Raw genomic sequence first — 25,867 nt, forward strand, 5'->3', positions numbered from 1 at the left:
TGAGAGTCAGCTCCTGTCACGTACAGGATCTTTGATTAGTGTCTTGCAGTCTGTTACTCAAAACAGCAGAGTTCCTGTCACATAGACAACCTTTGGCTAGGATTTTGGCAATCTGTCCTTACAAAAACAATGGAAGTCTCCTGTCATATAGAGGATCTTTGACTGATGTTTTTGCTCTATAGCCTTACCATAGAAGGTTATTGTCACATAGATGATCTTTGACTAGTATTATTAAGGAAAGTAACCACAGAAGGTTACAGTCACATAGATGATCTTTGACGAGCATTATAAAAGTAACCATGGAAGGTTACACGCACATAGAGGATCATTGACTAGTATTTTTAAAGTAACTATGGAAGGTTACGATCACAGAGGATCTTTGGCAAACATTATAAAAGGTAAGTAACCATCGAAGGTTACTGTCACATAGATGATCTTTGACTAGCATTATTAACGTAAGTAACCATAGAAGGTTACTGTCACATAGATGATCTTTGACTAGCATGATTAACGTAAGTCATCATAGAAGGTTATGGTCACATAGAGGATCTTTGACTGGTATTTTTAAAGTAACTATGGAAGGTTACGATCACAGAGGATCTTTGAAAAACATTATAAAAAGGTAAGTAACCATAGAAGGTTACTGTCACATAGATGATCTTTGACAAGCATTATTAATATAAGTAACCATAGAAGGTTACTGTCACATAGATGATCTTTGACTAGCATTATTAACGTAAGTAACCATAGAAGGTTACTGTCACATAGATGATCTTTGACTAGCATTATTAACGTAAGTAACCATATAATGTTACTGTCACATAGATGATCTTTGATTAGCATTATTAATGTAAGTAATCATTGAAGGTTATCGTCACATAGATGATCTTGGATTAGCATTATTAATGTAAGTAATCATTGAAGGTTATCGTCACATAGACAATCTTTGACAAATATGTTTAAAGTAACTGTGGAAGGCTACTGTCACATAGATGATCTTTGACTAACATGTTTAAAGTAAGTAACCGTGGAAGGTTACTGTCACATAGATGATCTTTGACAAGCATTATTAACGTAAGTAACCATAGAAGGTTACTGTCACATAGATGATCTTTGACTAGCATTATTAACGTAAGTAACCATAGAAGGTTACTGTCACATAGATGATCTTTGACTAGCATTATTAACGTAAGTAACCATAGAAGGTTACTGTCACATAGATGATCTTTGACTAGCATTATTAATGTAAGTAATCATTGAAGGTTATCGTCACATAGATGATCTTGGATTAGCATTATTAATGTAAGTAATCATTGAAGGTTATCGTCACATAGACAATCTTTGACAAATATGTTTAAAGTAACCGTGGAAGGCTACTGTCACATAGATGATCTTTGACTAACATGTTTAAAGTAAGTAACCGTGGAAGGTTACTGTCACATAGATGATCTTTGACTAGCATTATAAAAGGCAAGTAACTATACAGGGTTACGGTCACATAGATGATCTTTGACTAGCATTAACGTAAGTAATCATTGAAGGTTACTGTCACATAGACAATCTTTGACAAATATGTTTAAAGTAAGTAACTGTGGAAGGTTACTGTCACATAGATGATCTTTGACTAACATGTTTAAAGTATAAGTCACAGTGGAAGGCTACTGTCACATAGATGATCTTTGACTGGCATTATTAACGCAAGTAATCGTTGAAGGTTATTGTCACATAGACAATCTTTGACTAACATTTTTAAAGTAAGTAACAGTGGAAGGCTACTGTCACATAGATGATCTTTGACTAACATGTTTAAAGTAAGTAACAGTGGAAGGCTACTGTCACATAGATGATCTTTGACTGGCATTATTAACGTAAGTAGCCATGAAAGGTTACTGTCACATAGATGATCTTTGACTAACATGTTTAAAGTAAGTAACCGTGGAAGGCTACTGTCACATAGATGATCTTTGACTAACATGTTTAAAGTAAGTAACAGTGGAAGGCTACTGTCACATAGATGATCTTTGACTAACATGTTTAAAGTAACAGTGGAAGGCTACTGTCACATAGATGATCTTTGACTAGCATGTTTAAAGTAAGTAACAGTGGAAGGCTACTGTCACATAGATGATCTTTGACTAACATGTTTAAAGTAAGTAACAGTGGAAGGCTACTGTCACATAGATGATCTTTGACTGGCATTATTAACGTAAGTAGCCGTGAAAGGTTACTGTCACATAGATGATCTTTGACTAACATGTTTAAAGTAAGTAACCGTGGAAGGCTACTGTCACATAGATGATCTTTGACTAACATGTTTAAAGTAAGTAACAGTGGAAGGCTACTGTCACATAGATGATCTTTGACTGGCATTATTAACGTAAGTAGCCGTGAAAGGTTACTGTCACATAGATGATCTTTGACTAACATGTTTAAAGTAAGTAACCGTGGAAGGCTACTGTCACATAGATGATCTTTGACTAGCATTATAAAAGGTAAGTAACCATAGAAGCTTACAGTCACACAGAGAATTATGAAGTGTTCTGAAAAACAGCTCCTGACACATAACAGACTACTTGACCTTTGACCTTGTTTACCAGAGGACCTCACGAACGGCGGTCACGTTCAAAAACATAAACAGCAGAACTCTCCTGTGTATAGTATAGCTCTTTGTGAAAGGATGAAATCCGGGACAATTTAGCTAAAAACATCCAGCGATAAAATATTAACAAAGAGAAAGGAGAGTGCTCTTGAGCCAAGCATGACAGACGAAGACACACTCAACGTCTTCAATAGACACAAACAGCAGCACACAAAGTGAGCACATTTCGTCATGGCGACGTCTCACTTAAGCACTTCCTTGCTATAAGTACGTGTGTGTGTGTGTGTGTGTGTGTGTGTGTGTGTGTGCAAAGCAACACTTAAAAAGACAAAACTAAGACTAAAAAAAAAAAAAAAAAAGGAAAATCTAAGCAGGTTTTAAAGGTGAAAATCCAAAATACTCACCCAGTTCCACCACGTCTGCAAGGGAGAAAACAAAGAGAGTCACGCGGCGTGGATAAACTGACAGGAGGATATTAACCTTGGAATATTGACCACGGGGAGAAATTTGGCAGGCTTTGTGGGTGTTCAAGCCCTTTCCCCTGTGCACCGCGCCGGAACAATCTACCTGCATGAACTTTGCTTGAACCCCGCAAGGCTCGCCAGCCCGTGGGGGGGTGGGGGGTGCCTTATCCAACCAACAACCTTGTGGTGGCAAACTTTAATAAAAGAAGACCACGGCGGACCCCCCCCCAACCTCAGAAGAAATGGACAAGGTATTGTCCCATTGGTGAGGGCAGGTCAGGGGTTCTGGACTAAGAACTGCCCATTAATGATTGGTTTGTATGATCTAAATGATATAGACCAGTGGTCTCAAACACGCGGCCCGCGGGCCAAAAGTTTAAAGTTTGATATGGATGCTGTATGGTATCATGTACCCAGAAAAAATTATTACGTTTGATTCATGTTCATGTTAAAGGTTAAATAACTGTTAATAGCTATCCTCCCTATCCGTGTGGAAGTGGTAAGTTTTTGGCTTTTTTAAGTTGAAAGGAAATAACTTGGAGGCTACCGTTTAGGTCGCTAGCTCTCTAGTTTGCGAGTTAGCATGTGTCTCAAGACCCTGCAGTTGCGCAATATGTTGTAAATAAAAAAAAATAAAAATTATAACTTCTATGTTTGAAACTGACTGACAGTTGACAGCTTTTAAGATGTGTAGCAAAGCCTGTTTTTAGTTCCCCCTGCGACCCTCATGAAGAAAAGCGATAGAAAAAAAATGGCATGCTAGGTCGGAATTTTCACTGGAAAAAAAACAAACAAAAATGATAACTTCTATGTTTGAAACTAACTGACAGTTGAGAGCTTTTAAGATGTGTAGCGAAGCCTGTTTTTAGTTCCCCCCACAACCCTTGTGAGGAAAAAGCGGTAGAAAATGAATGTCATGCTAGGTCGGAATTTTCACTGGAAAAAAAAAAACATAAAAATGATAACTTCTATGTTTGAAACTAACTGACAGTTGACAGCTTTTAAGATGTGTAGCGAAGCCTGTTTTTAGTTCCCCCTGCGATCCTCATGAAGAAAAGCGGTAGAAAATGAATGTCATGCTAGGTCGGAATTTTCACTGAAAAAAAAACATAAAAATGATAACTTCTATGTTTGAAACTAACTGACAGTTGACAGCTTTTAAGATGTGTAGCGAAGCCTGTTTTTAGTTCCCCCCACGACCCTTGTGAGGAAAAAGCGGTAGAAAATGAATGTCATGCTAGGTCGGAATTTTCACTGGAAAAAAAACAAACAAAAATGATAACTTCTATGTTTGAAACTAACTGACAGTTGACAGCTTTTAAGATGTGTAGCGAAGCCTGTTTTTAGTTCCCCCCGCGACCCTCGTGAGGAAAAAGCGGTAGAAAATGAATGTCATGCTAGGTCGGAATTTTCACTGGAAAAAAAAACAAAAATGATAACTTCTATGTTTGAAACTAACTGACAGTTGACAGCTTTTAAGATGTGTAGTGAAGCCTGTTTTTAGTTCCTCCTGTGATCCTCATGAAGAAAAGCGGTAGAAAATGAATGTCATGCTAGGTCGGAATTTTCACTGAAAAAAAAACATAAAAATGATAACTTCTATGTTTGAAACTAACTGACAGTTGAGAGCTTTTAAGATGTGTAGCGAAGCCTGTTTTTAGTTCCCCCCACGACCCTTGTGAGGAAAAAGCGGTAGAAAATGAATGGCATGCTAGGTCGGAATTTTCACTGAAAAAAAAAAACATAAAAATGATAACTTCTATGTTTGAAACTAACTGACAGTTGACAGCTTTTAAGATGTGTAGCGAAGCCTGTTTTTAGTTCCCCCTGCGACCCTCATGAAGAAAAGCGATACAAAAAAAATGGCATGCTAGGTCGGAATTTTCACTGGAAAAAAACCAAACAAAAATGATAACTTCTATGTTTGAAACTAACTGACAGTTGACAGCTTTTAAGATGTGTAGCGAAGCCTGTTTTTAGTTCCCCTGCGACCCTCATGAAGAAAAGCGATAGTAAAAAAATGTCATGCTAGGTCGGAATTTTCACTGGAAAAAAAAACAAACAAAAATGATAACTTCTATGTTTGAAACTAACTGACAGTTGACAGCTTTTAAGATGTGTAGCGAAGCCTGTTTTAGAAAATTCATGAATGAAAAAACCTGCGATCCCGCAGTTGATAATCAGTGCGGAAAATGGATGGGATGGGTGGGATTTGAATGGCTAAGCGTATGGGATGCTAAGCAAGATGGAGCGTTTGCGGCGCTAACGACGCATCCGCATCCCAATCGTAACCGAACGCACGTCATCATCATCTCACTCACCTTCGTCATCGATTCCCGGCGCCATGAGGAAGTGACCGTACACCGTCTTGTTAACCGTTCCCAGAGCATTGCTAGCTTCCAGGGTGTAGTTTCCGTTGTTGATGTGCGTGGGGTTCTGGAACGTCAGGCAGCCTTCCAGGTAGTCCTGGTAAAAGTCCATCTCGGTACGGATGTACTGGTTGTGGAGGATCTCCTTGTTCTTGTGGAACCAGCGCAGCTTGGGGTGGGGGTAACCGCGCACCGTGAACTCGATGCAAGTGTCGTGGCGCTGCTCGGGCTCGGCTAGTCTCAGGATGATGGGAGGAACTGCGGAAGGAGGAAGGAGAGGACATGGAGGGATCAATTGCCTGGTCCAGTTTGTGATGCGTGGCATCCAAAAAAAACTTTATTGGTACACTGCTGCTGCAAAGGAATTGATATTATTCCCGGCTTTGCAGGAGTTGGACGCAGAAATCCAAAACTTCCTTCCTCGGAAATCGTTGGGGTGTTGTTGTATTTTATGAGGAAAAGTTATACTCATTTTTGTAAGAAAATACTAGAAGTTTTACACACAAATTAAATTTCATGAAATTATATGTTATGGAGAAAAATCTACAAATTTAACAAAAATGGGGGGGGGGCACCGGGGGGGGGGGGTGTAGTTGTATTTTATGAGGAAAAAGTTTTACTCATTTTTGTAAGGAAATACTAGAAGTTTTACACACAAATTAAATTTCATGAAATTATATGTTATGGAGAAAAATCTACAAATTTAACAAAAATGGTTGGGGGGGGCACGGGGGGGGGGGGTGTAGTTGTATTTTATGAGGAAAAGTTATACTCATTTTTGGAAGAAAATACTAGAATTTTTACACACAAATTTAATTTCATGAAATTATATGTTATGGAGAAAAATCTACAAATTTAACAAAAATGGGGGGGCGCCGGGGGGGGGGTGTAGTTGTATTTTATGAGGAAAAAGTTTTACTTATTTTTGTAAGAAAATACTAGAAGTTTTACACACAAATAAAATTTCATGAAATTATATGTTATGGAGAAAAATCTACAAATTTAACAAAAATGGGGGGGGGGGGCGCTGGGGGGGGTGTAGTTGTATTTTATGAGGAAAAAGTTTTACTCATTTTTGTAAGAAAATACTAGAAGTTTTACACACAAATTAAATTTCATGAAATTATATGTTATGGAGAAAAATCTACAAATTTAACAAAAATGGTTTGGGGGGGGGGTCCGGGGGGGGGGTGTAGTTGTATTTTATGAGGAAAAAGTTTTACTTATTTTTGTAAGAAAATACTAGAAGTTTTACACACAAATTTAATTTCATGAAATTATATGTTATGGAGAAAAATCTACAAATTTAACAAAAATGGGGGGGGGGGGGGGGGGGGGGGGTCCGGGGGGGTTTAGTTGTATTTTATGAGGAAAAAGTTTTACTCATTTTTGTAAGAAAATACTAGAAGTTTTACACACAAATTAAATTTCATGAAATTATATGTTATGGAGAAAAATCTACAAATTTAACAAAAATGGTTGGGGGGGCACGGGGGGGGGGGTGTAGTTGTATTTTATGAGGAAAAGTTATACTCATTTTTGTAAGAAAATACTAGAAGTTTTACACACAAATTTAATTTCATGAAATTATATGTTATGGAGAAAAATCTACAAATTTAACAAAAAAATTTGACAAAAAAGTAGTAATATTATTAATTTTTTTTCACAAGATTAAGTTTTCAAATTATGATTATGAGTAAAAGGATCAAGGGTCCTTCAGGCAGGACGACTTCCCTCATTTGCATGTTGTCTCCGCCTTCCCGCGTAAAGCTGCACGCCGCTGCCTCCTAAAAGTTTTTTTTTATGATTAAAAAAAAAACCGTGACAAAATGTACAAGAATAAATTACTAGTATGATAAGAAGTAATCACAGGTAGGTTGCCCACAGCCACATCGTTTAAAGCCCGTGTTGCCAATGATGCAAATTAGAGACCCCGGCGGTTATTTGCACCCCCACTGAGGGTTTGGGTTTTACGAGGAAGAATGACTACACAAGAGTCTGAAGTGTTGCGACATCAGGAGGTTGCCTACAGCCACAGCTGTCTTTTGACCTGCTGCTAATAGCCTAAGAGCCCCTGGTGGTTATGTTTTGTATACAGTGCACCCGGTGACTACAAAGTGACTCTGTAGTTAATTGAATAGAAACTTTAATGACATTAGGTTGCCTACAGCCAACAATGTAAATTACACTGCTGCTAATTAAAGACCCCGGTAGTTATACTTTTTTTTTTATTTATTTTCGACCACAAACCCGGTGATTAAAAACACTGAGCAGTTAATCAAATCAAGGTGTTAATGAAAAAAAAAAACAACATCAGGAGGTTGCCTACAGCCACAGCTGTTAATGTCTTTTGACCTGCTGCTCATTACAGTACCCCGGGGGTTATGTATTATGTCTGCATAGTCAAATTAAGGCTTTTATGATGAATCATTACAAAAACAGGCGGCACAGCAGTTGAGTGGTTAGCGCGCAGACCTCACAGCTAGGAGACCAGGGTTCAATTCCACCCTCGGCCATCTCTGTGTGGAGTTAGCATGTTCTCCCCGTGCATGCGTGGGTTTTCTCCGGGTACTCCAGTTTCCTCCCACATTCCAAAAACATGCTAGGTTAATTAGCGACTCCAAATTGTCCATAGGTATGAATGTGAGTGTGAATGGTTGTTTGTCTATATGTGCCCTGTGATTGGCTGGCCACCAGTCCAGGGTGTACCCCGCCTCTCGCCCCAAGACAGCTGGGATAGGCTCCAGCACCCCCGCGACCCTCGTGAGGATAAGCAGTAGAAAATGAATGAATGAATTTTAGAGCCCTCTAGACATGAAGTAACACCCCTATAGTGAACTTTATACTCACATTACCCAATATAGTAGACATAAGATATTTTTACACTGCATGGTGTACGAGTGATTAGCGCGAGAGCCTTACAGCTAGGAGACCCGAGTTCGATTCCACCCTCGGCCATCTCTGTGTGGAGTTAGCATGTTCTCTCCATGCATGCGTGGGTTTTCTCCGGGTATTCTAGTTTCCTCCCACATTCCAAAAACATGCTAGGTTAATTAGCGACTCCAAATTGTCCATAGGTATGAATGTGAGTGTGAATGGTTGTTTGTCTATATGTGCCCTGTGATTGGCTGGCCACCAGTCCAGGGTGTACCCCACCTCTCGCCCGAAGACATGAATGTTCATGTTAAAGGTTAAATAACTGTTAATAGTTATCCTCCCTATCCGTGTGGAAGTGGTAAGTTTTTGGCTATTTAAGTTTAAAGGAAATAACTTGAAGGCTACCGTTTAGGTCGCTAGCTCTCTAGTTTGCGAGTTAGCATGTGTCTCAAGACCCTGCAGTTGCGCAATATGTTGTAAATAAAAAGTATAAATGTGACTATAGTCGTGTTTTGGGATAGGCTCCAGCACCCCCCGCGACCCCCGTGAGGATAAGCGGTAGAAAATTAATAAATGAAAATGAATTACAAAAACGACATCAGGAAGTTGCCTACAGCCACAGCTGCTGATGTTGCTACTAATTACAGACCAGGGCGGTTAATTGCTGTTGTAGACCAGACACCTGCTGATTACAAAGAGAGTTTGAATTGCTAAAAAGGACATGAGGTTGCCTACAGCCACATCTGTTATTGTGTTTTGACCTACTGCTTATTTAGACCGGACACATCCGGAATTGGATCCAAATGTTAAATGGAGCATTTAGGGTAATCGGCAAGCCAAGTTATCTTTTTAGCCGACAATTAGCGAAAAACAGCTCATGTATTCGCTATTTGAGTTGTCCAAAAACGATAAAAAAGCAAAGTTTGGCATGTTTGCAGGTGTTTCATCAACAATGCATCTGCTGGTTTGTCTTTGTAATGGGCCTGTTACATCATCAAAGACAAAACTATCTGGCAGACGGCGTTACCTGGCAGGCGAGCGCCCGCTCTGTTCCCAATACCGGCTCTGATATCCCACCCCCCCACCACCCACCACCCACCACCCACCACCCCCACTCGTCTCACTCACAGGCATGTTTTCCTGTAAGAACAGAACAGCATGCGTACGCCAGGACACCAAACAGTACTCGTCTTTTAACCGCTACACTAAATATATAATCACATGACTTCTACTATCACTACTGTATATATTTATCTCACGCATATCCTATAGTACTATAATGAATATAGAAACATATCACCATCATGCTTCATATGCAGCAATAAGATGCTGATTTGCAGGAATCTACATCATATACGTAGTACAGTATATAGTACATGCATTGTCAATGATAATACTACGTCAATATCAATGATGTCCGCTATATTGGCTAATAGGAAATATTTAGATATAAGCACTTTGTAGAAATCTATTTATCACAGTCAGGGCTGGATGGATGGCAAACGTGGGGCTACTGTACGTCTGGGAGAAAAGTTCAAAGGATATCTTTTTTTTATGGAAAAATTTTGTTGAAAAAAATGACTTTTACAAAAAAATTTTTTTTGCAATTTTCCAAGTTGTTATTTTACAAAACAAAAAAGCTGCAATTTTCCAAAAGAAAAAAATCTTAAGAAAGAATGAAGTCAAAATTATACAAATGGATGTCTAGAAATATCCAAATATTTTGAGAATTAAATAAAATATTGCAAATTTTATGAGGGGGAAAAAAAATTAAAAATGCTCAAAAAATCCAAATTTGAAAGGAAACAATTGCATTTTTACGAGGGAAAACTCCCAATCAACACAAAGGAAATCATTTTTTATGGAAATATTTTGTTGAAAAAAATGACTTTTACAAAAAAAATTTTTTTTTGCAATTTTCCAAGATGGAATTGTTATTTTACAAAACAAAATAGCTGCAATTTTCCAAAGGAAAAAAAAATTAAAAATTATATTATCAAAATTATACAAATGGATGTCTAGAAATATCCAAATATTTTGAGAGTTTTATGAGTAAATATTGCAAATTTTTATGAGGGGAAAAAAATGAAAATACTCAGAAAATCCAAATTTGAAAGGAAATGATTGCATTTTTATGAGGAAAACTCCCAATCAACAAAAAGGAAATCATTTTTTATGGAAATATTTTGTTGAAAAAAAAAATTTTACAAAAAAAATTTCCAAGATGGAATTGTTATTTTACAAAATTAAAAAAAATGCAATTTTCCAAAGGAAAAAAATATTAACAAGAAACAATGAAGTCAAAATGATACAAATGGATGTCTGGAAATATCAAAATATTCTGAGAGTTTTATAAGTAAATATTGCAAATTTTATGAGGGGAAAAAAATTTAAATACTGAGAAAATATAGCAGTTTTACGAGGAAAACTCCCAATCAACACAAAGGAAATCATTTTTTATAGAAATATTTTGTTGAAAAAAATTAATTTTACAAAAATGTTTTGTAATTTTCCAAGATGGAATTATTTTACAAAAAATGAAAAAGCTGCAATTTTCCAAAGGAAAAAAATGTTAAAGAATGAAGTCAAAATGATACAAATGGATGTCTGGAAATATCAAAATATTCTGAGAGTTTTATAAGTAAATATTGCAAATTTTATGAGGGGGAAAAAATGGAAATACTTAGAAAATATTGCATTTTTACGAGGAAAACTCCCAATCAACACAAAGGAAATCATTTTTTATGGAAATATTTTGTTGAAAAAAATGAATTTTACAAAAAAAAATTGTAATTTTCCAAGATGGAATTGTTATTTTACAAAAAACAAAAAAGCTGCAATTTTCCCAAGGAAAAAAATGGAAATACTTAGAAAATATTGCATTTTTACGAGGAAAACTCCCAATCAACACAAAGGAAATATTTTTTTAATGGAAATATTTTGTTGAAAAAAATTAATTTTACAAAAAAAAATTTGCAATTTTCTAAGATGGAATTGTTATTTTACAAAACCAAAAGGCTGCAATTTTCCAAAGGAATTTTTTTTTAAAGAAAGAATGAAGTCAAAATGATACAAATGGATGTCTGGAAATATCAAAATATTCTGAGAGTTTTATAAGTAAATATTGCAAATTTTATGAGAGAAAAAAAAATGGAAATACTGAGAAAATATTGCATTTTTACGAGAAAAACTCCCACTCAACAATAAATGTCCAAATATTTGAAAGTAGAAAACTAGAAAAAAGTAGCATTTGTAGACGACGTGGGGGTGTTATTCCATGGGGGGGGGGGGGGGGGGGGGATGGGCTTAGAGCAGGTCTGTGAGAAAAGGAGGAAATGATTATTTCTGAGGAAACGTCTCTAATGGACGCGCATGGGAGAGTTGATTGATAAAGGAATAATGAAATGATGAAAGTGCCAACTGTCAGCGGCGGCTTATTGTCGGCGCGTGTGATTGGGCGCTGATGGATCGTCAAAGGCAAACAAGAGACGGGAAAAAAAAAAACACGCTTTTTTTCCATTTATATTTGAAAGCTGTCACTCGACAAATAGCCTCGCTGATCGGCGGCAGACAAGAGTGACAATTAGCAAAAGTCATTTAGCGACTGAAACGTGCCAGCGCTCGGCCGCGGCCGCGGTCGCCGTCGCCACACGGCAGAGAAGAAGTAAAAACCCAGGAAGTGAGGGGTCGGCTCATTGAAAATAAAAGACAAATTCTCCCGTTGATGGACGGACGGACGTGAGTCGTCATGGCAGCCGAAGACAACATGGCTTCCTGGCGGCGTTGATGACAAGAGGCGATAAGTAACAAACATGGCCGACCCGCTTCAAATTCCACGTTCCATTCATGTTCCACCGCCACGGCGGAGATACAACATCATGGCCACCGACGAGGGACCGGCACGTAGTTAGCATCGAAGCGTTTGTAGCTTCAAAGCTAATGCGCCTAATCTATTGTGTTTACGTACTTTATACGTACCCACTAGCATTTATCCAACCTAATAAATTCAATATATTACCTACAATAACATAAACCTAACATGACAACACTAGCATAGCGTGTGTGATGCTAAAGTGCTAGCATTACACTCCAGTTTTAACTGCAACATCATGCTAGCTTAGCATAATGGCTGAGGAAAACGAAATGACGCTCTCACGTCTGCAGCCGACTGAGGCTAATTAGCAGGGATTTTGTTTTAAGATGTGTAGCGAAGCCTGCTTTTTATACAAATCTACATTCCATCCAGCATAACAAACACGTGGTTCTTATGGGAGGCAAATGGAGGCTAAAAAGTGTGCTAACATGACGCTAACATTTTAATTGCAATGTCATGCGGTCGAGTGGGTAGCGCACAGACCTCACAGCTAGGAGACCACGGTTCAATTCCACCCTAGGCCATCTCTGTGTGGAGTTTGCATGTTCTCCCCGTGCATGCGTGGGTTTTCTCCGGGTACTCCGGTTTCCTCCCACATTCCAAAAACATGCTAGGTTAATTGGCCACTCCAAATTGTCCATAGGTATGAATGTGAGTGTGAATGGTTGTTTGTCTATATGTGCCCTGTGATTGGCTGGCCACCAGTCCAGGGTGTACCCCGCCTCTCGCCCCCAAGACAGCTGGGATAGGCTCCAGCACCCCCTGCGACCCTCGTGAGAAAAAAGCGGTAGAAAATGAATGAATGAATGAATTTTAGAGCCCTCTAGACATGAAGTAACACCCCTATAGTGAACTTTATACTCACATTACCCAATATAGTAGACATAATAAGATGTTTTTATGCTGCATGGTGTACAAGTTATTAGCGCAAGAGCCTCACAGCTAGGAGACCCGAGTTCGATTCCACCCTCGGCCATCTCTGTGTGGAGTTTGCATGTTCTCCCCCGTGCATGCGTGGGTTTTCTCCGGGTACTCCGGTTTCCTCCCACATTCCAAAAACATGCTAGGTTAATTAGCGACTCCAAATTGTCCATAGGTATGAATATGAGTGTGAATGGTTGTTTGTCTATATGTGCCCTGTGATTGGCTGGCCACCAGTCCAGGGTGTACCCCGCCTCTCGCCCGAAGACAGCTGGGATAGGCTCCAGCACCCCCCCACCACGACCCTCGTGAGGAAAAAGCGGTAGAAAATGAATGAATGAATGACAGTTGACAGCTTTTAAGATGTGTAGCGAAGCCTGTTTTTTTAGTTCTTTAGCCAAGTGTCGTCGTTATCCCGCACGACAACAAAGTTCCATTGTCACGCAACAATTGTTACAATCGTTACATTAAAAAAAAAGAAGAAAATACGCTCGACTCGTCTTTGAACGGCAAGTCGTGACGGCTGCTAATTTGCCTGTCAATCACACGAGTCCCTAATGGGAGCGGCGGTTTGAGCTGTTTTATGACATTTCCACAGACAATGGTTCTCGCCAGCGCCCAGGAAATGTAATTACCAGCAGAGCATGTGCTGAAAAATTAATAAGTTCATTTGCGGCACCGGCAGAGAGCGTCGACGGGGGAAGGAAATGCCTGGAGACGCTCGCTCGCACAGTGGCCGAGCGCAAGAAATGGGGAAGTGGGGGTAGTGGGGGGGCGGGGACGCGTGTTGCAAAGTCAATCTGTCATTCCGCCACGTTGGCGACAAATCCTCCTGCGGCATCCGAATCCACGCTCCGTGGTTAGCCACGCTCGACTTCGCCATAAGAACATACAATATCAGGAGAAAAATACTAATAATTATTATTATTATAATTATTATTATTACTATTTAATAAATATTTTTTTATCATTCATTTATAAAAAATATCTTAATAATATTATATATTATACTTAGAATTAATATTGTATAATTATTCTAAAACTAAGTATCATAAAATTTATTAAATTAATTTAAAATTACTTGAATAAAATATTTAAATAATTATTCCAATTTTTTCATACGATTTTTATATTTAAATAATCAATCATAATGCAAATATTGGCTCATAATTAATAGAATAATTGATATAATGTAAACAATGTAATATAAAATACTATAGTAAAATAAATGTACAATACATTATACAAAATAAATAAATTAATAAATTCTAATAATAATATATAATAATAATATTATAATTATAATAATTTAATTAAATTTAATAAATTTTAATAATTAAATTAAAATTAATTAAATAATTAAATTAAATATATAATAATTAATTAATTAATTAATTATACAATACTAATATAATATTATTATTGTATAATATAATTATATTATACAATACCATAAATATAAAATAATTTCATACAGCATTGTACACTATTAATATACTGTATATAAAAAACTATCATATGTGTACTGACTTTTTTGCAGAAGTAAAACTCACAAAATATAATGGAATAAAATTACTATTTTTGATTTTATTTTTTAATATTATATTATAACTTATTTTCTTATTTAACTTTCTCATTTTTAATAATGATTTCCATTTTTGTTGTATCGTTCCTCTCCTTTTTATGCTTAAAAATGCTTTTATGATACAGTTCCACTTCCTGTATTTTTCAATCAAGGGATTAAATCCTGTTAGCCAATCACAGAACGGCTGAAAAAAGACTCAACAGGAAACGGAATAAGGCCCGCCCACTTGATCCCATGCCAGCTAAAATCAATCCCAGGTTACGCAAGAGGCGTGTGTCGTTTCCACGGTCTGAACCCACGTCTCTCCACGGCAAACCGCGTCACGGCTGACGGGGCCCCCGTGCACGCGTGAGGGCGGAGCTTCCGCAGGCGACGCCGTGGTTAATCAGATCCATCAGTTACAGTCGCTTTGCGGCGCCGCCTCACCTCATTGCCTCCCAAATGTACCTGCATAATTTGGCTGTTCCGCTTGGAAAGACTGTTGGCTTTTTTTCTCGGTTTAGGGTTGTTGTTTTTTTTTCGCCTGTTGGAAAGCCAACCCCCTCCCTGAATGACGCAAAGTCGCCGTAGCTGAGGCCAAACGCTCCAAAACTGGATTTCTGTTCAAGATCAACACGTTTTATTTTTCCAATAAATGTTGCTTTTGGCCTTTTGTTCCCTTGATAATTGAGTTCCAGGTCCTTCTATAGACGGGAAAGCTGATCAGAGATAAATGATGCAGTATTTTAATATCCCTGGGAAGGAAATTAAACAAGTACTCCGTCCACACTTTCTTGGGGCAAGCCAGGGTAACGTCATCCATCCGAAATTCTATTTTCCATTCTGCACATGATCCTAAATCCGTATATGGACATGCATCCACGTCCACCGTCAGTTCACCACTGCCGTGGCTGTAGGCACCCTCCCCAAGATGGCGGTAGCTGCAGTCAACGTATCACAAGCGTATCATCTAGCAAACACCATTTTTCTTATGAAAAAGTATTTCCTCAATCACGACAAAACTGTTTTTTTTCTCATAAAAATATGACTTTTATGTCAGAAAATTGCAATAATTCCTTGTAAAATACAGATTTTTTTTCAGAATATTCCTACTTTTTTTCCCCCCACATGAAAATGACAATCTTCTTGTAAAAAATACAATACAGACACACTGTCATTAAATTGCAATAATTGCAATGCTGTTTTTTGTAAAAATTAATTTTTTGGGGAAAATTGAAATAATTCTTTGTAAAATTTGAAAAAAATGCCACTGTCATAAAAAAATATAAAAAGGTCTGTCAGGAGTAGAACTTTTTTCTTGTAAAATTGCCACTTACATCTGGAAAATTTTAAGAATTTGTTGTAAAATTCTGATTTTTTTTTCAAAATTTTGGACTTTTTTTGATACATTTATAAATACATTTGTCCCCCCATATTTCTAATGTTTCATCAGAGTGGTTAAATAAGCATTTAAATAAATGCTATTATTTAATCCACTATTATAACACAATTTTCTCTTGTAAAATTAACATTTTTATGTGGAAAAATTGCTATAATTTTTTTGGGAAAATTCTGACTCATCAGAATTTTTAATTTTTTTCATATATTTTTCACTCATATCGCTAATGTTTCCTTAGAGTGGTTAACATATACTAATGCCCCTCTCTCCTTAACACGATAATAACATTAATTTCTCTCATAAAATTATTTTTTTATCTGGGCAAGTTGTAATAATTTTTTGTAAAATTCTGATTTTTTTTTTCAAAATTTTTCCTTTTTCCATACATTTTTTTTTTAAATATATTTGTCCCCTCATATTTCTAATGTTTGATTAGAGTGGTTAACATATGTTAATGCTATTAAATATTACACAATCCACTATTATAACACAGTTTTCTCTTGTAAAATTAAAATTTTTATCTGGGAAAATTGCTATAATTTTTTTGGGAAAATTCTGACTCATCAGAATTTTTTTTTCAAAATTTTTCCTTTTTCCATACATTTTTTTTAAAATATATTTGTCCCCTCATATTTCTAATGTTTGATTAGAGTGGTTAACATATGTTAATGCTATTAAATATTACACAATCCACTATTATAACACAGTTTTCTCTTGTAAAATTAATTTTTTTATCTGGGAAAATTGCTATAATATTTGGGGGAAAATTCTGACTCATCAGAATTTTTCATAAATTTTTCATAAATGTTTCCTTACAATGGTTAACATCTACTAATGCCCTTCTCTCCTTACCATGATAATAATAATATTTTCTCTTATAAAATTAAAATTTTTATCTGGGCAAGTTGTAATAATTTTTTGTAAAATTCTGATTTTTTTTTCAAAGTTTTTCCTTTTTTCCATACATTTTTTAAATATATTTGTCCCCTCATATTTTTAATGTTTGATTAAAGTGGTTAACATATGTTAATGCTATTAAATATTATACAATCCACTATTATAAACACCGTTTTCTCTTGTAAACTTTCCATTTTTATCTGGGAAAATTGCTATAATTTTTGGGGAAAATTCTAACTCATCAGAATTTTTCATTTATTTCATAAATGTTTCACTCATATCGCTAATGTTTCCTTAGAGTGGTTAACATCTACTAATGCCCTTCTCTCCTTAACACGATAACATTATTTTCTCTTGTAAAATTAAATTTTTTATCTCGGAAAATTGTAATAATTGTTTGTAAAATTCAGATTTTTTTTCAAAATTTTTCTTTTTTCCATACATTTTTTAAAAATATATTTGTCCCCCCATATTTCTAATGTTTGATTAGAGTGGTTAACATATGTTAATGCTATTAAATATTATACAATTCACTATTATAACACCGTTTTCTCTTGTAAAATTACAATATTTATCTGGGAAAATCAAAAATCATATCATATTTTGGTGAAGTGAGAAAGGGAAAAGTAGAAAGCCGATTGTCATCCATGATGATCATCCTTTTTTAGTATTAGAAGGCGTGAGCCCTTTGGGGAATGAAAATGAAGGTGAGTGTTATGACAGGTCATGGCAGCTTGTCAATGTGATGTCCGTTCATGAGGAAGGACACGTTATGACCCCCCCCCCCCCCCCCAAACCCCCCGGTGGTAAAAAAAAAAAAAAAAACAAATCAGGCACGTACACGTGAGCATCCGTCCATTAGCCCAAATCCGGCGTGGACGCCGCCTAATGTGAACGCTTCCTGTCCTGGAAAGTCCCCACTCGCCATCAGTCAGTAAATAATCAATACTCATAATGTGTTGGCGTATTACTACGCCTAAATATGTACCCCATCTTTACTTCATACATATACTTTTGTTGTACTTTAAAACCGCATAGCATTTTGGTAATACATCAGACAGTAAATGAGTATTATTTCATTAGTAGTAGTATTAGATAGGATGCTTCAGACTCATTCATAATTCATAATTCAACGTTTCAGGAAATGTTTCAGCTTTCAACGCAAAAGTGATGCATGCAAAATTAGAATAAAAATTATGGTCTAAATTATGAATCTTATATTTCACACATTTACAATGTAAATATATTTTTCATGCTTCTATATTAGCTCAAAACACATGTTTTATACATGTAAAATATAATATATGTGAAGTCAATATAATGTTAGCATTGCCACTGTTTGTGCATGCTGACTTCTAATAATAATAATAATAATAATAATAATAATAATAATAATAATAAATTTTGAATGCCTCACTACAGTATGCTGGAGCCTATCCCAGCTAACTTCAGGCAAGAGGCGGGGTCCACCCTGGACTGGTCACCAAGCAGAAATTGAATACTGATAATAACAAATGTAAAAATTGAAAATGTACAATAATGAGAAACAATATTTTCATAACCCAAATATATAATTTAGAAATTCTAAATAATAGTTATTTTTGATGGTTTTATGACATTTTTTATTTTGTAATTTATTGTATTTTTCTATTAAAAAAATATATAGATATATATATATTTAAAAAATATATATATTTTTTTACATAGAAAAATTCTATTAAACAAAAAATATATATAGATATATATATTTTAAAAAATATATTTTTTAAAATAGAAAAATACTTATATATCTTGTTTTTAATAGAAAAATACAATAAATTACAAAAATATTCTAAATATTAGTTATTTTTGATGGTTTTATGCCATTTTTATTTTGTAATTTATTGTATTTTTCTATTAAAATATATATATATATATTTCTATTTAAGAAAAAATATATATTTTATTTATTTTTCTATTAAAATATATATATATATATTTCTATTTAAGAAAAAATATATATTTTATTTATTTTTTAATAGAAAAATACAATAAATTACAAAATAAAAAATGGCATAAAACCATCAAAAATAACTAATATTTAGAATATTTTTGTAATTTATTGTATTTTTCTATTTTAAAAAATATATTTTTTAAAATATATATATCTATATATATTTTTTGTTTAATAGAATTTTTGTTCTTAAATAGAAATACGTATATATATATATATATATTTATTTATATATATATTTTAATAGAAAATACAATAAATTACAAAATAAAAATGGCATAAAACCATCAAAAATAACTAATATTTAGAATTTCAAAATTATATATTTGGGTTATGAAAATATTGTTTCTCATTATTGTACATTTTCAATTTTTATATTTTTTTATTATTAGTAGTATTCAAATTCTGATTGGTGACCAGTCCAGGGTGGACCCCGCCTCTTGCCTGAATTTAGCTGGGATAGGCTCCAGCATACTGTAGTGAAGCATTCAAAATACATTATTATTATTATTATTATTATTATTATTATTATTATTAGCATGCACAAACAGTGGCTATGCTAACAATATAATGACTTCCCATTGTGCATACAGTATTTGGAGTATATATATATATATATATATATATATATACACAGTACATGTACTAAGTGTAGTACATGTGGGTAGTCTTCAGCCAGTGTGTGTAGGATAAGAAGACGGCGAGGCGCCCCACTAAGCACACCCCCCCCCCCCAAATCATTAGCGCCAATAACGGCGCACCCGCGCCAAGCTAACGTGTTAAATTTAACCCAACCCTCGACAACAAAGATTCTTCACGCAAGACTCTTTGCCTTTGAGCGTTCGCTTCTTTTTACACTTGCGAGCACTCACATTGGACGTTGACCTGGATGGAGGCGTTGGTCATGCCCACCACGTTCTCGGCGATGCAGGTCAGCTGGTAGTTGTTGTCGTCTCGGCTGACGTTGAAGAGCGTCAGGTTGATGGAGTGGATGTTGGGCCAGTACACGTTGGACTGCGTGCGGCGAGGAGACAGGAAGTCAAACACACACACACACACACACTAGCTGACAAGGCGCTAGCGGAATAAGAATACGCCATTTTGGAGACGTGAGCGTGTGAGCGTGTCTGACCAGATGCGTGTTGATGGAGTGCAGGTCGCCGACATTCCAGTCCACTTCAGGCAGCGGCGATCCCGATCCATTACAGCTCACTGTCACGTTGTCGCCTTCCATCACCAGCACGCTGCTGTGGCTCACGCTGATCTCTGGCAAGTCTGCACACACACACACACACACACACACACACACACACACACACGCATTATGAATATGTGCCCGTCACTGCTGGTGTCTACACATTTTCACACTAAATCAATTATTCGCTTTTCATTAATGAAACAAATTTAGCACAATGGCAACACACACACACACACACACACACACACACAAGATGAGTCACCATCTCAACTCCCTTCCTCCTCTCCTTCACCTCCCAAACATAAGGAGGTCCTTTGGCAAAAATGTCAGAGTGTAGGAAGTACTCCCCACAGTTGTGTATGTACTACATGTGTAGAGTGTAGGAAGTACTCCCCGTAGTTGTGCATGTACATGTTGTGTAGAGCGTAGGAAGTACTCCCCACAGTCGCGTATGTACATGTGTAGAGTGTAGGAAGTACTCCCCAGAGTCGTGTATGTACGTACATGTGTAGAGTGTAGGAAGTACTCCCCACAATGGTGTACGTACATGTGAGCGTGTAGGAAGTACTCCCCACAGTTGTGCATGTACATGTAGTGTAGAGCGTAGGAAGTACTCCCCACAGGTGTGCATGTACATGTAGTGTAGAGCGTAGGAAGTACTCCCCACAGTTGTGCATGTACATGTAATGTAGAGTGTAAGAAGTACTCCCCACAGTCGTTTATGTACATGTGTAGAGCGTAGGAAGTACTCCCCACAGTTGTGTATGTACGTACATGTGCAGAGTGCAGGAAGTACTCCACACAGTCGTTTATGTACATGTGTAGAGCATAGGAAGTACTCCCCACAGTCGTTTATGTACATGTGTAGAGCGTAGGAAGTACTCCCCGTAGTTGTGCATGTACATGTTGTGTAGAGCGTAGGAAGTACTCCCCATGGTTGTGCATGTACATGTTGTGTAGAGCGTAGGAAGTACTCCCCACGGTTGTGTATGTACATGTTGTGTAGAGCGTAGGAAGTACTCCCCATAGTTGTGCATGTACATGTTGTGTAGAGTGTAGGAAGTACTCCCCACAATGGTGTATGTACATGTGTAGAGTGTAGGAAGTACTCCCCACAGTTGTGCATGTACATGTTGTGTAGAGTGTAGGAAGTACTCCCCACAGTTGTGCATGTCCATGTAGTGTAGAGTGTACGAAGTACTCCCCACAATGGTGTATGTACATGTTAGAGTGCAGGAAGTACTCCCCACAATGGTGTATGTACATGTTAGAGTGCAGGAAGTACTCCCCACAGTCGTGCATGTACGTACATGTGTAGAGTGTAGGAAGTACTCCCCACAGTTGTGCATGTACGTACATGTGTAGAGTGTAGGAAGTACTCCCCACAGTCGTGTCCGTACATGTTGTATAGAGTGTAAGAAGTGCTCCCCACAGTTGTGTATGTGCATGTTAGAGTGTAAGAAGTACTCCCCATAGTTATGTATGTACATGTGTAGAGTGTAGGAAGTACTCACCACAGTTGTGTATGTACATGTGTAGTGTGCAGGAAGTACATTCCCCACAGTTGTGCATGTACATGTGTAGAGTGTAGGAAGTACTCCCCACAGTTGTGTATATACATGTGTAGAGCGTAGGAAGTATTCACCACAGTTGTGTATGTACACGTGTCGAGTGTAGGAAGTACTCCCCACCGTTGTGTATGTACATGTTAGAGCGTAGGAAGTACTCCCCATAGTTGTGTATGTACATGTTAGAGTGTAGGAAGTACTCCCCATAGTTATGCATGTACATGTTAGAGTGTAGGAAGTACTCCCACAGTTGTGTATGTACATGTTAGAGTGTAGGAAGTACTCCCCACAGTTGTGTATGTACATGTTAGCGTGTAGGAAGTACTCACCACAGTTGTGTATGTACATGTTAGAGTGTAGGAGTACTCCCCATAGTTGTGTATGTGCATGTGTAGAGTGTAAGAAGTACTCCCCATAGTTATGTATGTACATGTGTAGAGTGTAGGAAGTACTCACCACAGTTGTGTATGTACATGTGTAGTGTGCAGGAAGTACATTCCCCACAGTTGTGCATGTACATGTGTAGAGTGTAGGAAGTATTCACCACAGTTGTGTATGTACATGTGTAGAGTGCAGGAAGTACTCCCCACAGTTATGCATGTACATGTTAGAGTGTAGGAAGTACTCCCCATAGTTGTGTATGTACATGTTAGAGTGTAGGAAGTACTCCCCATAGTTATGCATGTACATGTTAGAGTGTAGGAAGTACTCACCACAGTTGTGTATGTACATGTTAGAGTGTAGGAAGTACTCACCACAGTTGTGTATGTACATGTTGTGCAGCCTCATCTTGGAGGCTCCGTTCCTGCAGTAGAGCTGCTGCGTGTGAAGGCCCGCCTCCCCTCGCTCCTGCCACAGCTGGATCCAGCGGATGTCGCAGCCGCAGTCGAACACCACACCGTCCAGTCGCCTGCGTGCGGAGAAGAGCGCCGCACGTCAGTCCGTCTGTCACGCCTCGGCATTGCCATATCGAGGCAACGACCCCGGAATGCAGGAATGAGAGCCGGTGCCGGTAAAAAGTATTTCTCCTCGGCTTGAAGCAGAGCAGCAATAAAGATGTCCGCCAAAGAGAAGACATCAACCAAGCTAGCAGGAAAGCAGCGACCGTCTTCCCCAACAAAGAATGAGGCCACCAGCTGAACCTAAATGAGCAGCAGGTGTGTGTAATCAGCAGACAGGACAACACAGGAAGCACTTCAAAATAAAAGCGGGAAACAGGAACAGAGGCATAATCATGAAAAATAAACAAACTAAAAGATGTGAAAAATGTCCCCACTAGTCAAAGATCCTCTATATAACAGGAGTTCTCATCTATCTCATATGAGTTCTCTGCTATTTTGAAAGACCAACTGCAAAAAAAATGATATTCAAAGATCATTTATGTGACAGGAGTGCTCTGCTGTTTTTAAAAACCTCAGACAAAAACTTGCAGATCAAAGATCCTCTACATGACATGAGCGCTCGGCTGTTTTTAAAGACCCCTGACGAAAATGCGAGTCAGAGATCTTCTATCAGACAGGAGCGCACTGAAGTTTTTTTTTTTTTAAACCTACTGTATAAATGCCATTCAAAGATCTTTATGTAACAGGAGCGTTTTTTTTTTAAACCTACTGCAAAAAAATGCTGATCAAAGATTCTCTATATGACAGGAGTTATATGCTGTTTTGAAAGACCTACTGCAAAGATGCTAATCAAAGATCATTTATGTAACAGGGGTGCTCTAATGTTTTCTAAAAAAAAAAAAAACACTGATCAAAGATCCTTTACATGACAGGAGACCTACTGTAAAATCATAGCCAAAGATCCTCTATATGCCTAGAATTCTCTGCTGTTTTGAAAAAATGCTAATCAAAGATCATTTATGTAACAGGGGTGCTCTAATGTTTTCTAAAAAAAAAAACACTGATGAAAGATAATTTAGATGACAGGAGACCTACTGTAAAATCATAGCCAAAGATCCTCTATATGCCTGGAGTTCTCCGCTGTTTTGAAAGACCTACTGCAAAAATGCTAATCAAAGATCATTTATGTAACAGGGGTGCTCTAATGTTTTCTAAAAAAAAAAACACTGATCAAAGATCCTTTAGATGACAGGATACCTACTGTAAAATCATAGCCAAAGATCCTCTATTTGCCTAGAATTCTCTGCTGTTTTGAAAAAATGCTAATCAAAGATCATTTATGTAACAGGGGTGCTCTAATGTTTTCTAAAAAAAAAAAAACACTGATCAAAGATCATTTAGATGACAGGAGACCTACTGTAAAATCATAGCCAAAGATCCTCTATATGCCTGGAGTTCTCTGCTGTTTTGAAAGACCTACTGCAAAAATGCTAATCAAAGATCATTTATGTAACAGGGGTGCTCTAATGTTTTCTAAAAAAAAAAAACACTGATCAAAGATCCTTTAGATGACAGGATACCTACTGTAAAATCATAGCCAAAGATCCTCTATTTGCCTGGAGTTCTCTGCTGTTTTGAAATCCTTACTGTAAAAATGATCAGTCAAAGATCCTGTATGTGACGGGAGCACTTCTGTTTTTAAGGACTGAGTGCCAAAACACGAGTCAAAGATCCTGTATATACAAAAGAAATGGACCAATCAGCAGCATGAGGGTGTGGCTTAGGTGACAAAGATGAGCATGAATCTGATTGGCCCATCAAGGTGGTAACACAAACACTTTCTCGTGGCTGCGAGCTGCCGTGTTACGACACGGCGCTCCTCCGAGGGCAATTACGGCGTTCGGCGCACCGGCGCACCGCCGGCAATCATCATGACAAAAAGCCTTTGGAAGGAATGGATGCTTTTTCCCCTCTGCTTGTTTCACCGGGAATTGCAATCAAAATTCATTCCGGCGCCCCAACGGAAGTACCTGCCGCATTCCCGCCACAAGCGTATATGTACTGGATGGCGACGCCCCTTTTTTGGGGCCTGACCTTCAAATGTCCTTTTAGCCTCTGTGGCTAAATGTGCTAGCAATGCATGCACAACATCACAACATCCTTTGCATAGCAAATAGTACTACATACAGTACTGCACCGTCACACTATTTACTACTACATTCCCCAGTTAATAGTACTACATACAGTACTGCACCATCACACTATTTACTACCACTTTCCATAGCTAATAGTACTACATACAGTACTGCACCGTGACACTATTTACTACTACATTCCCCAGTTAATAGTACTACATACAGTACTGCACCATCACACTATTTACTACCACTTTCCATAGCTAATAGTACTACATACAGTGCTGCACCGTGACACTATTTACTACTACATTTCCCAGTTAATAGTACTACATACAGTACTGCACCATCACACTATTTACTACCACTTTCCATAGCTAATAGTACTACATACAGTACTGTACCATCACACTATTTACTCCTACTTTCCACAGCTAATAGTACTACATACAGTACTGCACCGTGACACTATTTACTACTACATTCCCCAGTTAATAGTACTACATACAGTACTGCACCGTCACACTATTTACTACCACTTTCCCCAGCTAATATGTACTACATACAGTACCATACCATCATACTATGTACTACTACTTTCCACAGCTAATATTACTACATACAGTATTGTACCATCACACTATTTACTACTATTTTCCATAGCTAATAGTACTACATACAGTACTGTACCATCTCACTATTTACTACTACTTTCCCCAGCTAGTATTCCTACATAAAGTACCGTACCATCACACTATTTACTACTACATCCCCCAGTTAATAGTACTACATACAGTACTGCACCGTCACACTATTTACTACTAGTACTTTCCATACCTAATAGTACTACATACAGTACTGTACCGTCTCACTATTTACTACTACTTTCCCCAGCTAGTATTCCTACATACAGTACCGTACCATCAGACTATTTACTACTACATTCCCCAGTTAATAGTACTACATACAGTACTGTACCATCATACTATTTAGTACTACTAATTTCCACAGCTAAGAGTACTACATACAGGACTGCACCGTCACACTATTTACTACCACTTTCCATAGCTGATAGTAGTACATACAGTACTGTACCATCATACTATTTACTACTACTTTCCACAGCTAATAGTACTACATACAGTACTGTACCATCATACTATTTAC

The 25,867-nt window shown here is 37.3% G+C and overlaps 1 protein-coding gene across 2 annotated transcripts in view; it reads right to left on the minus strand.

The window, feature by feature from the left end:
• The window catches only part of ntrk3b (neurotrophic tyrosine kinase, receptor, type 3b), a 273,184-nt gene that overhangs the window by 121,226 nt on the left and 126,091 nt on the right, over positions 1–25,867 (minus strand). The window contains exons 5-9 of one of the 2 annotated variants that reach the window (XM_078792752.1): positions 22,479–22,633; positions 20,090–20,232; positions 19,830–19,971; positions 5,385–5,690; positions 3,004–3,018 (exon numbers count right to left, since the gene is read on the minus strand). In XM_078792752.1, the coding sequence (XP_078648878.1) occupies positions 3,004–3,018; positions 5,385–5,690; positions 19,830–19,971; positions 20,090–20,232; positions 22,479–22,633 (761 nt within the window). The remainder of the gene's footprint in view (positions 1–3,003; positions 3,019–5,384; positions 5,691–19,829; positions 19,972–20,089; positions 20,233–22,478; positions 22,634–25,867) is intronic. The other variant, XM_078792754.1, reaches the window with a different exon arrangement.

This window comes from Doryrhamphus excisus, linkage group LG1 (genome assembly GCF_037039965.1).
Source record: "Doryrhamphus excisus strain RoL-2023G ecotype Guam linkage group LG1, RoL_Dexc_Guam_v1.1, whole genome shotgun sequence".
Lineage (NCBI taxonomy): Eukaryota > Metazoa > Chordata > Actinopteri > Syngnathiformes > Syngnathidae > Doryrhamphus > Doryrhamphus excisus.